We start from the raw sequence: 14,027 nt of genomic DNA, 5'->3' as shown, positions 1-14,027 counted from the left end.
TGCACTCATTGCTCCTCACTGACTTACTGTGGAACTGCAAAGTGCTTGCTGGTTTGGGGGTTTGAATGCAATGGGGCAAGGATTAATGACTCACCTTTTAAAAAAATGAAAAGGGGTAGAGCAGAGATAAAATACTTGAAATTGCTTGAGAAGCTTAGGACCAAATGAGAACTGAAAAAAAGAAATTTAGTTGTCCGTTGCCTGAACTATTGCATGCTGAAGTTAATAATTATATTATAATTATAGAATATAATAGCAATAATAGCAGAATAATAAAAAATAGGTAATAAGTGTGTGGAGCAAGGTGAAGGGCAGTTCTGAGCTGAGGAGACAGGTTCTGTGCAGCATGGCTGCCATTACTTTCCTTTTTGCTTTTCCCAAAGCAAGAACCATTGTTTTCCAACTTTATTTCTAAGAAAGGTGTTGAATTTTTCACCTTTTTTTTTTTTTCCTTCATATAATAGGAACAGTTAGCATAGCTGGAAAATACACTATTCTTAACAGGTCGCTTAAGTTATCCCTTGAATGCTGTGGTGATGTGTGTGCACGTGCCACAGAAGGATGTAGCCTTAATTTGGGTGAGCAGAGCCTGTGAGTCCTGCCTGTGTCACATCCTGAGCGGGCAGCAATGCCCTAAGCATGCTGTTCCCCTGGTTCAGCTCCCGTGGGGTACGTGTGCAGACGTAGCAGAAGGTATGCTGCATTTCAGCACTTCGTTGTCCTCAAATCCCTTGCTGAGTCAGGGCCTCCGTGGGAAACATTCCCACTGTGGGAGTCACTCTGGGGAGTGTGGGAAGAGATGCTCCGCAGGTGCACAGGTGAAGCTCAGTCCCAGCCTTGTGTTTTGGCATCCACAAGCCCTTCTTCCTCCTTGGAATGGGGGTAATGATTGGTGTAGCAAATATCCATCAGGCTTCCTGTGCAGATATCTCAACGCTGTGATTGAATTATTTTAATTCTAATTACCCCATTCACATGCACAGCATGTATTTTTCCTACAGAGTCAGAAGCGAGAGCGTTGGCTAAGGAGAGGCAAAAGAAAGACAATCACAACTTGAGTAAGTTTTGGTTCCTCACATTTTGCAACAATTCTTGGAATGATTTTGGGTATTACATGCTCAAATACTGATGTTTTAAATCTGGATGAGGTACTGCATGTAGTATAAAGCACTAGATCATTGTGTTATGCCCATAGATCAAATATCTCAAGTTCTTGTGATATGTGTCCTTAAGTCTACTATTGAATTTTAACTCTATTTTTATTTATTTTCAATAAAGTAAGTGAATGAGTAGTTGTTATCAATGGAATTGCTGAGTTCAACATATGAGCCAATTGCTTTTAGCAAATCCACCTTGCACAATTTTACTTTTTTAATTTTAATTTTTTGAAAAATATTAGATATCTGGCCAATTTGTGACTTTAAACCACAAATGGGTCCTCAGTATGGCAATTTTATAAATTTCATTTTTGAAAGGAGCTCATATTTCCAAGTTGGAAAAAAAGTGTTTTAAAATAATGAGCATCTTATGACTTAATAAAGGATCCATAACTTTTCTTTTTATACCTTATAGTAGTAGAAAAAAGGAACTGTTTCATGCCTTGAGCTACTCAGAAGCCTTTTCCATAGCAAGAAAAGGTAATGCAGGAAAATTGATATTTAAATTTGACTTTTGGATCCTCAAAGTGTTGCACATGGAAGACTACTTGAAATAAGAGACTGTGCCTTTTTTCCCTTTTTCTGTCTTAGGATTTCCTTCAGCATCTAAATATTTGTCTCTGAATTTGTCTGTGATCCTTAGCCCTAGAAAAATGTTTGCTTCTCAGTCATTCTGATTTTTAGTCTTCAGTTAAACTCTGCAGTCTCAAAATTTACAGTATAGACAGAACTTCTGTTTTAGTGTGTCCATGTGTAGGAGAGCAAAATCAGTTATCACTGGTTTAAGCTTCAGGCAAACATTTCAGTGGTGCTTAAAGAAATCTTCTGTAAAACACTTGATAGGTTGTGATTAAGTGTGACTATTACTTGTAACATTCGTGCTGTTTTTCCTAAAGTTGAACGAAGAAGAAGATTTAATATTAACGATCGTATAAAAGAACTGGGCACCTTGATACCCAAGTCAAATGACCCGTAAGTACAACATGCCCAGGGAGACTGTGGGAGGGAGGAGGTAAAAAAAATCCTGAGGGAGAAGAACTTACAAAAAACCCCAAAAGGCCTATGTTTTCTACTTGCTCTAACACTCTGTGACAGCAGAAATGCTTGAAAGGTTCCATTATATTTTTTGAAGTTTTTTGTGAGACGTTCATTTTTCCCCTTTTGGAACCTGCTTGTGTTTATATTAATTAGATGATTTTTGTCTCAAAGCTGGGCTTGGTGCTGCGAGTGACTGCCTTACCAGAGTTGTGAGGATGGGAAACCTTATGCTGGTCTTGCTGCTTAGATGGCTGCATGTCTTGCTAAATAATTCTTTTAATTAATTCGATGTTACAGCTTGACAAGCTAGAACTGGTACCTGTTTCAGTGAAAATGGAGGGCAGTTTATCTGGGAAGCCATCACAGTCCCCTTCCCTCCAAGGGAAAAAAAAGGAAAATAAGGAGCATAACTCTGTGCTTGTTCACTGATAATTTGTCAGTGTTTGCTGTAATTTCCCAAATGTTGTTTGTGATAATTCTACAATGATTTTGCTGCTTTTTGCTTGTATTTACACTTTCTCAATGCTGATTCAGTAGCAAGGAACCTTCCTTCCTTGCTCTGGAGTTTGAAAGTCCACTTAAATCTGAATCAATGCCCTGTGATGATTTTGAGGAGATTTCCCAGTATTTTGAGGCACTTGCTTGTGGAGCAACTTCACAGCTACTCCGCAGAGAGGCTCTGCAGCCTCCTCCAAGGCCAGCAAGACAATATATCTCAGTACCAACCTCCAGGACAGGTGGATCTTTGCGCTGACAGGCTGCAGGAAGATGTTTTTTGCCCATTTAGAGAAAGTAAGATGATGTGAGGAGATGGTGATGCAGCAGCCTCTTGCGCTCTCTCTCTCTCTCTCTGAAGCAAACGTGCTTCCCAAGGGCTGTGCTCCAGCCCCCTCTAGTGCACTGCAAACGCCTTCTGTATCCACAAACCTGCAATAGATAGCAGCTGGGTGTTATGTCTGGATAAGGTGCAGTCACAGGTACAGGTGTGAAGGGACCAGCTGTGAAACAGAGCCTCACCTTGTCCTTTTGTGTCGTTCCAAAGTGACATGCGCTGGAACAAGGGAACGATCCTGAAGGCGTCGGTGGATTACATCCGCAAGCTGCAGAGGGAACAGCAGCGCACCAAGGAGCTGGAGAACAGGCAGAAGAAGCTGGAACATGCCAACAGGCACCTGCTGCTCAGAATACAGGTTTGCTGAGAAATGAGCTGCAAATGCTCTTGGTGTTGCAGCGTGTGATTGCAAATAGCGGTGGCTCGTGGGGTGCGGGTTAGAAGGAACCACGTTTAAATTAACAGCGGGCAGTGCTGAGATATCTGCAGAGATTTTTCCACAAAAAGCCAAAGATATCCTATTTAAAAAAGAAAAAATAGAATCCTAACACTCTAGTAGAAGCACTTATGAGTGGTCTGTTTTTGTTCTGTCATGGCCAGCGCTAGTTCCAGACCATATCATCAAAAATATTTACATGGTAATACATTCTTCTGTTTGCCAGGCCTAAGACATCGGGACTTCATGTATCATGTAGTTGCTGATAGTCACGAAATTAAGTTCAGGTCTTTGGGAGTCTTCCCTGCTGCTTGCAGTCTGTAGGACTGTAAAACAGTTCTCCTCAGCACTGAAAAGCAGTAGGTGGCATGAATATGTTTTCTCTGTGGGTTGTTGCCTTGTTAGATTCACCCAGGTTCCCAGTGTTCTGAACTGCACAGAAATGTAAGGGTGAAAACTCCATTTCTCTAACTAATTCCTTTGTCTTCACCTCAAGCTGGATAGGAAACCTTAACCTTGATGCCAACACAGGGTTTTTTTCTGGTTAGCCACCCCTTTCCATAGAAGGGTAATTAAAGAAGTGTACCAGAGCTGGGTGTAAGAACACCTAACATGGAGATGGTGATATCCCAGATATCCTCGTGCTGCTGCTCCCCTGCAGCACGAACAGCTGAGCTCTGCATGCAGCTGTGGCCTGCCAGGAGACCCCTCAACAGCCCAGCTAATCCACCAGGGAGATAATGAAGCTGCAAATACCTGAGAGTCAAGTGTGGAAGTAAACAGCTTTAAAATAGAACAGGCCGAGTTGAGCCTCAGCACAGTGTTGTACTTGGTTGAGCAATCTGCTGCTAGAATGAGATGATAAAAACACACAAGCCTTCTGCAGAGCAGCCTCGAGCAGTGGTGTTTCAAAGCTAAGTGAGATCACTTCTTAAACATCTTTCATCTTGCTTTGTATTACCCATCTGCTCTGGCTCCTTCAATCAAAATACCAGACCCTTGAATAATGGGCAATACATAGGGCAGCAAATAACCTCAAGTGTGTATTTTCCCCTTTTGTGTTGATTCTGATTAAGCATGGAATAAGGAACTCCTGGTTCTGGCACGTTTGCTGATGGAAGAAGTGCTTGCTCATTCCACCTTCTCTTCTGATCTTGCAGTGTGCCATTACAAGCTTGTTTCAGCCTGGAAATGATGGAAAAGGGTAATAATCAGCCTCAGTGACAGGAATATCTAGAAACAGCACAATCACATCTGAGATTGTGATTGCCTAATAGAATGCAGAAGTAGAAGCAAAACATCTCTTTTACTGATGCGTCTGTGAGAGAGCATTTCTGTATGATTAAATGTGAAGGTGGGATTTAAACTTTCCGTGGAAATTTGAAGAATCCTGGCTCTGTGTGAAGTCTGAAACCTTTCTGTGACTTCCTTGTGATTTTTCTACACAGGAATAGTGGTGTTGCTCAGTTTTGATTGACCTCTTCCAGCTCTGCTAGACTTGTAGAGTGAGAAATGTCCCCCAGAGTCTCACCAGGGATTGATAAGGATCTCATGCTGTGCCTTCACATATTACTTTTTAAAAATTACTAAAAACACATGCTTCTGCTAGGTTTTTTTTTTTTTTTTTTCCCTATTTTTAAATGTTTTCCTCACCCTACCTGATGCCAAACCTGTCTATCCTGGCACTGGTTTGAGAAGAAGCCTGAGGGGAACATGTCTGTGCTGCAGGGTGCTGGGTTTTGGCTCTGGTGTAGGTGCTGAGGAGGAGTGTGAAAGGCCTGTGTGGGATGGTGTTCACCCACCTCTTCAAGACTCTGCTGTTCAGGTGAAAATCTGCAGGGCTGGAGTAGGTACAAGCACTTGTCACTAGGGGAAAGGGAGGAAACGTGTACAGGAGAAGGAAACTGGAAGCTGCAAGATGAGCATAGGATGACAGATTTTATTTCCAGATTTTCCTTGAATTTGCCCCTTATTCTCCTTCACAGGAACTTGAGATGCAAGCCCGGGCACACGGACTGTCCCTTGTCCCATCTACAGGCCTTTGCTCCCCTGACATGGTCAACAGGGTCATCAAACAGGAGCCTGTGCTGGACAACTGCACCCAAGACATGATGCCACACCACACAGACCTGTCGTGCACCACCACCCTGGACCTGACTGACGGCACCATCACCTTCAGCGACAACCTGGGAAACGTGACTGAACCAGCTGGCACGTACGGAGTTCCTGCCAAAATGGGATCCAAACTGGAAGACATCCTGATGGACGATACCCTGTCCCCCGTGGGGGTGACTGACCCACTGCTCTCCTCCGTGTCTCCTGGGGCGTCAAAGACGAGTAGCAGGCGGAGCAGCGTGAGCATGGAGGACACTGACCATGCTTGTTAGCACCTGTTGGCACGCCTTTCATAAACTGCTTTGGTTCTTTGATCAGTAGATGAAATAATTTACCTTTTGTAGAATTTTTTTGATTTTTTTTTTTTCCCCTCTTGTGCTTCATCTGTGTGTGTGCGTGTGTGTATATATTATATATATAGAATTTTTTTTAGAATTTTTGTGAAGAAACTTGTATATTCTATTTTAAAACTACCAATGCCTCCAAAATATTGTACAGCATATGTACAGAATCTGTGAACTGGATTCGCCAAGAACTTTGAACTGGTCAAATCTACTCAAAGCAATAGAATTACAGATGAAGAGTCTGTTTCTACTGGGGGGGGGGGAGGGGGCAATTGTAGGATTGTAAATGCAACCTATTTACTTGGAAAAAAAAATGTAAAGTTTAAGAATGTAAAGAAACAACAACAAAAAAAGTCCAATTTGTAATTGTATTAATTGAATAGTGCTGCCTTAAAGATACAGTGTCCCTCAAATGTTGGTCTTACATGACAAGTGTTTAGGGAAAATACCCACCTGACTTCACTCAGAAAACAAACTAAACCCAAGTGTTAAGACATCCTGATTGTGTTGATTGTGATATAAAATGCTGTTGCTGAAACTGCAGGGAGATGTGAGTGTCTCAGAGTGTTGTTTAATTTTACTCTGAGCTGATTTGGGTTTTCCTTTCAATCATGGTTCAAGTTTTTCCTCTTAAATTTTTATTTTGTTCTGTGACACACACGGGTGGCTTTGCCAGTGGCAAGCCAAGCAGGAGCACTGTAAGTTGGGATACACTCTTTGGACAAAAAAAAATTATGCATATTATCAGCTGGGCACATTGTGTTGTACATATCTAATTGGCTTTTTTTTTTTTTAATTGCATTGTACAGTTTCTTTTGATTTGCATGGATTCCTTAGTTATCCTCAACTTTTTGTTTTAAATTTATTTGTATTTCATTTGTAAGATTTTTGCCTCTTAATATTGCAGCAATTTTTTGACATTTTTAAAACTCATTGGAAGTTTCCTGCGTTCTTTGTAAACACTTGAAAGGAAGCTTTTATGCAGGGTTCTGTGTTTTAAGAGAGATTTTGAGAATATTTTGTATATTACAGTCTCACTTTGAAAATGTTTTTAAACGCATTTAAGGTAGAGTAAAAATTTAGATTAGGTAATAAAACAACTCTGTAGAGAAACTGAATTTACATATTTATTTTTAGTGATACAGAAAAAAAAGTAGTAATATGCTTGGAAACATAACTATGTAGTTAATATACCCGTTAGAGCAATTCGTGTTCTATTTCAGCACTGGGGCTGATATAAGAGAAAAAAAAAAAAAAACAACAAAAAAAAAAGAGTAAATTACTGTATCTGCAAATAACTGTTACTTGATAACAATGCTATTAATTTTTAACATGCAACCATGTTGTAAAAGTAGTTTGGTGCATTATCTACTCAAGTGTAGTCCTATGCAATAACGGTAGTTTTCCTTGTATTATATCCAGCCTAGGTGTTCCACGGAGGTGACAGGTGGTGTTCCGAGCTAGATGGAGGGAATGGAATTCTCCACGGCAGCCTACAGCTGACTGGCAGGCGTAGCTCGTTCAGAATGAAGTGCCTTAAACTCTAGTTGTAGTCTTCCTCGACTAGCACTGACTGAAGTGTGGCGTAGACAGAGCTTTAGGGTGGTGGTGTACAGGGCATTGAGGTGTAGCATGGTGCCTACGGATAGAAAACCAGAGCTTCCCTTTCTCCTTTGTGCTACACTGGAAATTACATAGGATGAGTGCAACAGTGAGTAACTTGAGTGCCAGTTTGGCCGGCTTTCCAAGCAGACCTTGGGCTCAGCAGGTGGTGTTCAGAAACCAAATGTGAACTGGGTAGGATGGGGTGGCTGGGGATGGTGATGGGAGTTCCCGCAGCGCAGCTCGCTGAGCCTTCTCCCAGACATTTCCCCAGGAGGGCTCCCTGCCTGGCACTGCTGCTGTGGCTTGTGGGGCAAGGGCTCCTGGTGTCCCCTGCCTGGCACCACTGCCCCTGGTGTGGGTGGTGAGGGCTCCTGGTGTCCCCTGCCTGGCACCCGTGCTGGGGCTGTGGAACTCGGGGTCTGTGTTCCTGTCACTCTTCCCATGGCTGTGTCCAGCCCTCCCTTCCTGCTTGAGCCGCCAGCGATGTGTTAGCGTTGATGCAACCACGGGGTTGTGGCTTGTTTTCTTTCTTTTATAGTTTTTGAAGGAGGAGCTGGAGTTGGGTTGTAACGATGCCTCTCCCCCCTCACCCCAGACAGCTTTTGGGAATAGGTCTTTGCTAGGGCAGAGAAGCTCTGGCCCAGGCAGGACCCAGGAGGCTGCAGGATGTGCTGTGGTCACCATGGTCTTGGGGCAGGAAATGCCCCCAGTCCCTGCAAGGCAGCTGTGCCATAGCTCTGAGTCAAGTGTGGGGGTACAGGCTTCTGGTGCTGCTGTTTGGCTGGGGTGACAGGTAGGAAAATATGTAAAAAATGGTTGTAGCTGTAACACAGGGCTGTGTTGCCCTTCCCCAGAAAATGGGGCAGCTCTGCAGCGTTGGTACAACAAATCAGGGTGTGCATGCTGGAGTGTAGTAGCTGAGAATCCCTGAAGGTATTGAATGAGGCTTTTGGTTTGGTGCCTGCCCTGGGCATTCAGAAACTCAAGTCTAGACTGTGGTATATGAATATTTTTCAAGCTTATGTGAAACCACTGGTACTCACTGGCAGCCGTGACTTCTGATTTTTGACTGTGTGGAGGTGAGTTAGGATTCAAGGCCAACCATTCCATCAAGAGCTGGATTCCTTGGCAGAAGTCTCTGTGGCTGCAGGAGCTGTGTTGTGTGCTCCTTTACCTTGTGTTTTCTGGGGTAACACATAATTTGGCCCTGCCCTGCTCACTCTTCCCCCCATGTTTCCTTAGGTTACAGCCCTTCTCTGAGCCTGCCCGCCCTTGGAATGGTGACACTGCAGTGGGGACACCTCTAGGAGACACAGACCCCCCCCAGTGGGTGCTAATGGGAGGTGCCTTTGCCCGCTTTTAGCATGGTGGAGGGTGTGGCTGTGACATTTTGCAAGGGTTGGTGGCAGAGGACAGAGGCAGCAGCCACAGGCACGGTTTGGCATGGCCTAGGTGGAGTGAGATGGACAGCAGCTGCCCGGTCTGGGGACGGTGACGTGTGTGACGCTGGGCAGCAGTGGCTTCCCTGAGCAGGTGGGTGGGGAACAGACCAATTCTCACTTTGCCAAAGCCATGCAACAGGCAGGGACGTGCAGAGTACCACGAAGTTCTTCCTTACTGCTTTTTTGGCCTATAAAGCAATATTTAACTCTTACAACCTGTAAAAGCAAAAAGAAGGTACATAAGGAAAGCACAAAGCACAAAATAATGCACTTACATTTATGTTGTTTGACATAAAATGCACTGGGGGGGAAGCTGATGTTGATAATAGTATAAATACCTATATTTCTTGAAAAAGTGACATTAATTACTGCCTCTTGCTATGATGCTTGGTACTGTAATGTTGATATTCATCTGCTGTTGACTGCAGCAATAATTTGTGTATGGTCCATAGCACTGTAAATTATGGATCAATATTAATGTATCCAATGAAATAATTTGAACTGTTGTTCTTGATAGATGGATTAAAGCATTTGGTTTTTCACATACATCTGTGTAAGTCACTCGTTTTCCATGTGAGTGGGTCGTGTTTTCCTGTGCATTTGAAGTCCCTGCAATGCTTCTGTGTCTGTGACTTGGCCCTGGGTGTGTCCATGTCCCTGACCTGGTGTTGGTTGGCGTCCTTGGTTCCACCAGAGCTGTCCAGTTGTGTTTGTGGCAATCACACAGGAGAATGAAGCTACAGACCAGACCCCACCAGGGCTTTGCAGGTGCATGCCAAAGTGGAAAGACCCAGAGCTTATGGTCCAGAGTAAGGAATAAAACAGGTGGGTTTTATTTAACACAGCCTTCTCCCATGGGCTCTTGTCGTTTGCCTCCCTCCCTCTCTGCCCCTTGGAGCTCATCAGGTGCCCTGTGAGGTCTCGGGGTACCTGCCCCCCTTTGCCCTGCTGTCACTCCTGCACAGTCGCCTGTCCCCAGCAGTCCTACACAGGAGCACCTCACCCCCTTCTCCAGCTGACCTGTGCATGGTGGGATTCCCATCCCCTCTCTGCTCACTCCTCCCAAACCCCCTCTCAGCCAACATGCAAACACCTGCTCCTGGTTTCTGCTGGTGAGGAAACAGCTGCAGTCTTGTTGTGTCTTCTTCCCATCTTCATTATTTCTCTGTTTCTCTGTTGCTCTCATCCCTTCTGGTCCTGTTCTTCAACAGCCTTTTGCTTCCTGTGCTCACAGCCTTGAGTTCCTGCTCTCTGTGGACCTTGCTGCAGCAGCATTGGGGGTTATTGAGTGTTGTCTCAGGGGGCTTGAGCCCTGAGTGTAAACAGGAGTATTGAATTTGACCAGTGTCTTGAAAGTGATACCTATTAGAGTAGAAAATACCTAATTCAATTGGATTAAAAATTACTAGCTCAATTTAAAAGCCAACCCAACAAAAAAATGCCTGAATCTGCTAGAACTGTAGCTGAACAGCTCCACTCCTTCGTAGAAGATACTTGAATAAAAGCTTGTGAGTGTTTCCAGCAGGTTTTGAAATGTAATTTCATAGTATTAGAATGTAGTGGTACTGCATTAGAAAATCTATTTATTAGCAGCCTAGGATATAATTGCTATTTTAAGTTTGAGTTCTTAGATGTATTTTGACTTTGCTTTTGGTGGTCAGTTTTTTTTTTGTTTTGTTTTGTTTTTTTGTGGTCAGCTTGGAGTGAATTTCTTGCTGTGGGTGGCAGCACCTCAAGGTTTTGGCTGGGTTGGAGAACCCAGGAGGAGCAGGAAGAACACCCATCATGAGGATATTGGCTGTAGGCACTAGATCTATGTCAGTAAAGGGTTGGTGGCAGCTTGGCTTAGAAGCCCTTTCAGTTGTGTTGGACAAGCCTGAAAAATTCAGTGCAGGATAAGAAAGTGGATTTACAAAGTAAGTGCAGGTGTGCCTGGTGTTTCTCTGGGAATCCTGTGTCTGGGCTGGGGGATGCTGCAGGGCTCTGCTGTGTGCTGTGGTGGCACTGCAGGACATTGGCACCGTGTCACTTCATTGTGCTTTCCTTCCCAGGAGACCTGGGAGCTCAGCAGCTCCTGATGCCAGGAGGGAAGTGGTGATGGCTCTGCCTCGGTGGGTTCAGCTGTGCTGCTCCTTCTGCTCTCACATCTCACATCTGGGGGTGGTCCCAGCACTGAAAGTTGTCCTACACTGTTGCTCCAGCTCCTTTGAAATACACTTGTTTAAAATTGCGGGGGAATGGCTTGGAAAAGTGTTCCTGAGTTATTGAAATCAATGAGAGTTGACAGGATGCTGGCTCACAAGTCCGATGTGTGTGCACTGAGCAACATCATTGTCTTTGCCTGTGACCTGAGCTTCACCCTTGAAACTGCTCCTTTTCCAGCTCAGTTTCTGGGCGTGATGCTCTTAACAGGAGCTGTGCTCTGGCATCACAGAGGCAAGTGATGGTTCCTGTGACAAACTCCTTTGTGTGAGTGCTGTGCAAGGAAAGGAGAAGGCTGCTAAGGTCAGCAGGAAGGGCCAGGGCATAAAAATATTTCTATGCAGTATTTATGCACAAAGTACGTAAATATTGATTGTTCTTTAATATATATACACATATATATATAAATGTCACCATGGGGTTGATGTCCACATTGAGGATGCTGCCTCAAAGCAGGGTTTGGTGGATGGGACACACGGCTCTAGGGACTCTGGCCCTGCTCAAACACTTTGCCTGCTCTCTTGCTGTTCAGCAGCGCCTCTCCAGAGCTCCCTGCTCCCTCTGGCTTTCCTCCTGTGTGCCTGTGACAGCAGCAGGAGTTAAGACTTGCATTAAAAGGGTGGGGAACAGCACACTCTTGTGGGGCTGTGTCCTTCCCAGCACAGACCCACCGGGCGTGGATTCCTGTGCTCCACCGTGGCAAACCCACCCTGCTGCAAGGCGAGTTGTGATTTACTGATGTCGTTTGCAGATTGTTTTCTCTGAGTGCAGGGTGTAATTCACACCAGAGGTATCAGCTGCAGGCGGGCAGGCACAGAGCAGGGGAGCAGGTGTTGTATGAGGAACGGGGCATTGCTCTTGTGTTCAGCAGTTTCTTTAGCCACTTCAAATACATTTAGTCAAAATCTTCTAATGCCTTCAAGACCTTTGGTCTGATCCTCATTTTACACTGAGTACACTGAATGCTACTGTTCACTGGGCATGAGTGATTGCTGCTTAGATACTCCTTTATGCATTCCAGTACTACAGTCATAGACTCGTTTGGGTTGGGACTTTATTAATATTCCTCTTCTTTTTTCCATGCTGAAAAGCAGTTTATAGAGCAGGTTGTTGCAAAAGAAATTACTTCAGCACTTGTAAATAATAAAATAACTTCTTATTCTCTGCACATTAAAGTAATTTTGTTCAAACAAATCCATGAAAACTTGCACTGCAAGGACCCAGCTGGGACTTTCTGCTTTTCTCTTTGGAGTAATGCATCATAAGAGAATAAGCAGAGATCTTAGGTCCAATATAATAGTTCTGTTTGAAAAAGCAGGAACTAAATCAAAGCTGAATAAATGGAAAAGAATTAAATTCATGCTAGACATTAAAAAAAATGCACCTCAAACAATGAGGGGTATTTAAAAAAGTCACTGTTTTATTAATAATACTTTCCACCCCTTTCCCTTGATCTTTTGATGACAAGCCTGGCAAAGGCACTTTTGATCAGACACTGAAGCAATTTTGCTGCTGTCATGTGCCTTTCTTGATACACACATATTAGTCACGCAGCCGTTTTATGTTCTTTAGCATATTTTAATATATAATTAAAAATGTGCCTGTCTGCTACCAAGCAACCAAGCACATCAGGGGCTGATTGTGTTCTGTCACCCACAGCAGAAGGGAGGGTAAAAAAATAATAATAATCATGTGTTCACTTTTCAGTCCTAATTGTGCTTCAACTCCTTGGATATGTTGCCACAGACACAACCACTGGCTTCTGAAGGCAAAGCCAACATGGGGGAATGGCTGCAGGTGACCCACAGCCAGGTCACTGTCACCAATAGCACATTGGTCCTGGATGCTGGGCTTTTAATGTGCCTGTGTGTTTTTGTGACTCTTTTTAGTTCAGTTCACCTCGACCCTGCTAAGCTGCACCTTGGCTTTCCCTGGAAATGGAGTTCCAAATGCCTTTGGGCTCCTGAGAGTCTCTCCCTGGACATTTAAAATAAGCAACTCAAGTTGATGTTTGTATTGTACCTCCTCCACAGAGGTAGATGGGAGTAGGACACTGTGCTGCAGGACACTGACTTGGGCAGGTGATAATCCTGTGCTTCATTCATTTTTAGGTTATCTGGCGTGAAAAAGGGCCCACACAGCTGCTGGAGAGGAGGAGGACCATTTGTGAGTGTGCCCAGGTGATCACTGTAAGCACAACATTAAATGGCTCTCAGCACCTTTGTCTCTCAGTCTGCTGTCCCTGAGGCTCTCTCATGCTCCCAAAAAGTTGGGGTCACAGAATATTTCAGGTTGGAAGAGACCACAGTGGGTCATCTGGTTGAACCTCCCTGCTTGATCAGGGTCATCCCGGAGCACAGGATTGTGTCCACACAGTTCTGGAATACCCCCAGTGAGGGAGACTCCACACCCTCTCTGGACAATCTGTTCCAGTGCACAGTCACTGCACAGCAAAGAAGTTCTTCCTCAAGTTCAGGTGGAACATTCTGTGCATCAGTTTCTGCCTGTGTCCTCTTCTCCTGTTGCTGGGCACTGTTGAGCAGAGCCTGGTCCATCCTCTGGCTCCTTCCTTCACTCATGGGGCCTCACCTGCTCTTCTGTTGCACTGTCCCTGTCTGTTCTAGCAAAGCTGGTGGTGCTGGTGGATCCCTGAGAGAAGCTCTCCCCACACGGTGGCTGCTGTCAGGAACCTGCTGAATGAGCCTGTGTTTGATGCTCTGGAGACAGGAGACAAGTTCACTGATACCCTCAGCCTCAGCTTATTTAACTCTGGGAATTATGGGTTTATTTTTAAGAAGTTGTGGCTCTGAGGCTCCTCCAAGCTGGTACCATCTGTGTGAAATCCTGTCCTGAAAC

General features: G+C 44.4%; 1 protein-coding gene across 10 annotated transcripts in view; it reads left to right on the top strand.

The window, feature by feature from the left end:
• MITF (melanocyte inducing transcription factor) overlaps positions 1-9,515 on the top strand; it is a 99,651-nt gene extending 90,136 nt beyond the window's left edge. For 6 of the 10 annotated variants that reach the window (XM_053953549.1, XM_053953556.1, XM_053953557.1 and 3 more), the window contains 4 exons: positions 984-1,058; positions 2,054-2,129; positions 3,238-3,385; positions 5,449-9,515. In XM_053953549.1, the coding sequence (XP_053809524.1) occupies positions 984-1,058; positions 2,054-2,129; positions 3,238-3,385; positions 5,449-5,850 (701 nt within the window). In that variant the 3' untranslated portion in view covers positions 5,851-9,515. The remainder of the gene's footprint in view (positions 1-983; positions 1,059-2,053; positions 2,130-3,237; positions 3,386-5,448) is intronic. The other 4 variants (XM_053953550.1, XM_053953548.1, XM_053953555.1 and 1 more) reach the window with 1 other exon arrangement.
• Positions 9,516-14,027: the final 4,512 nt, after the last annotated feature.

The sequence above is a fragment of the Vidua chalybeata genome, chromosome 12 (assembly GCF_026979565.1).
Source record: "Vidua chalybeata isolate OUT-0048 chromosome 12, bVidCha1 merged haplotype, whole genome shotgun sequence".
Taxonomy (NCBI): domain Eukaryota; kingdom Metazoa; phylum Chordata; class Aves; order Passeriformes; family Viduidae; genus Vidua; species Vidua chalybeata.
This window is presented reverse-complemented; position numbering and strand designations above follow the sequence as displayed.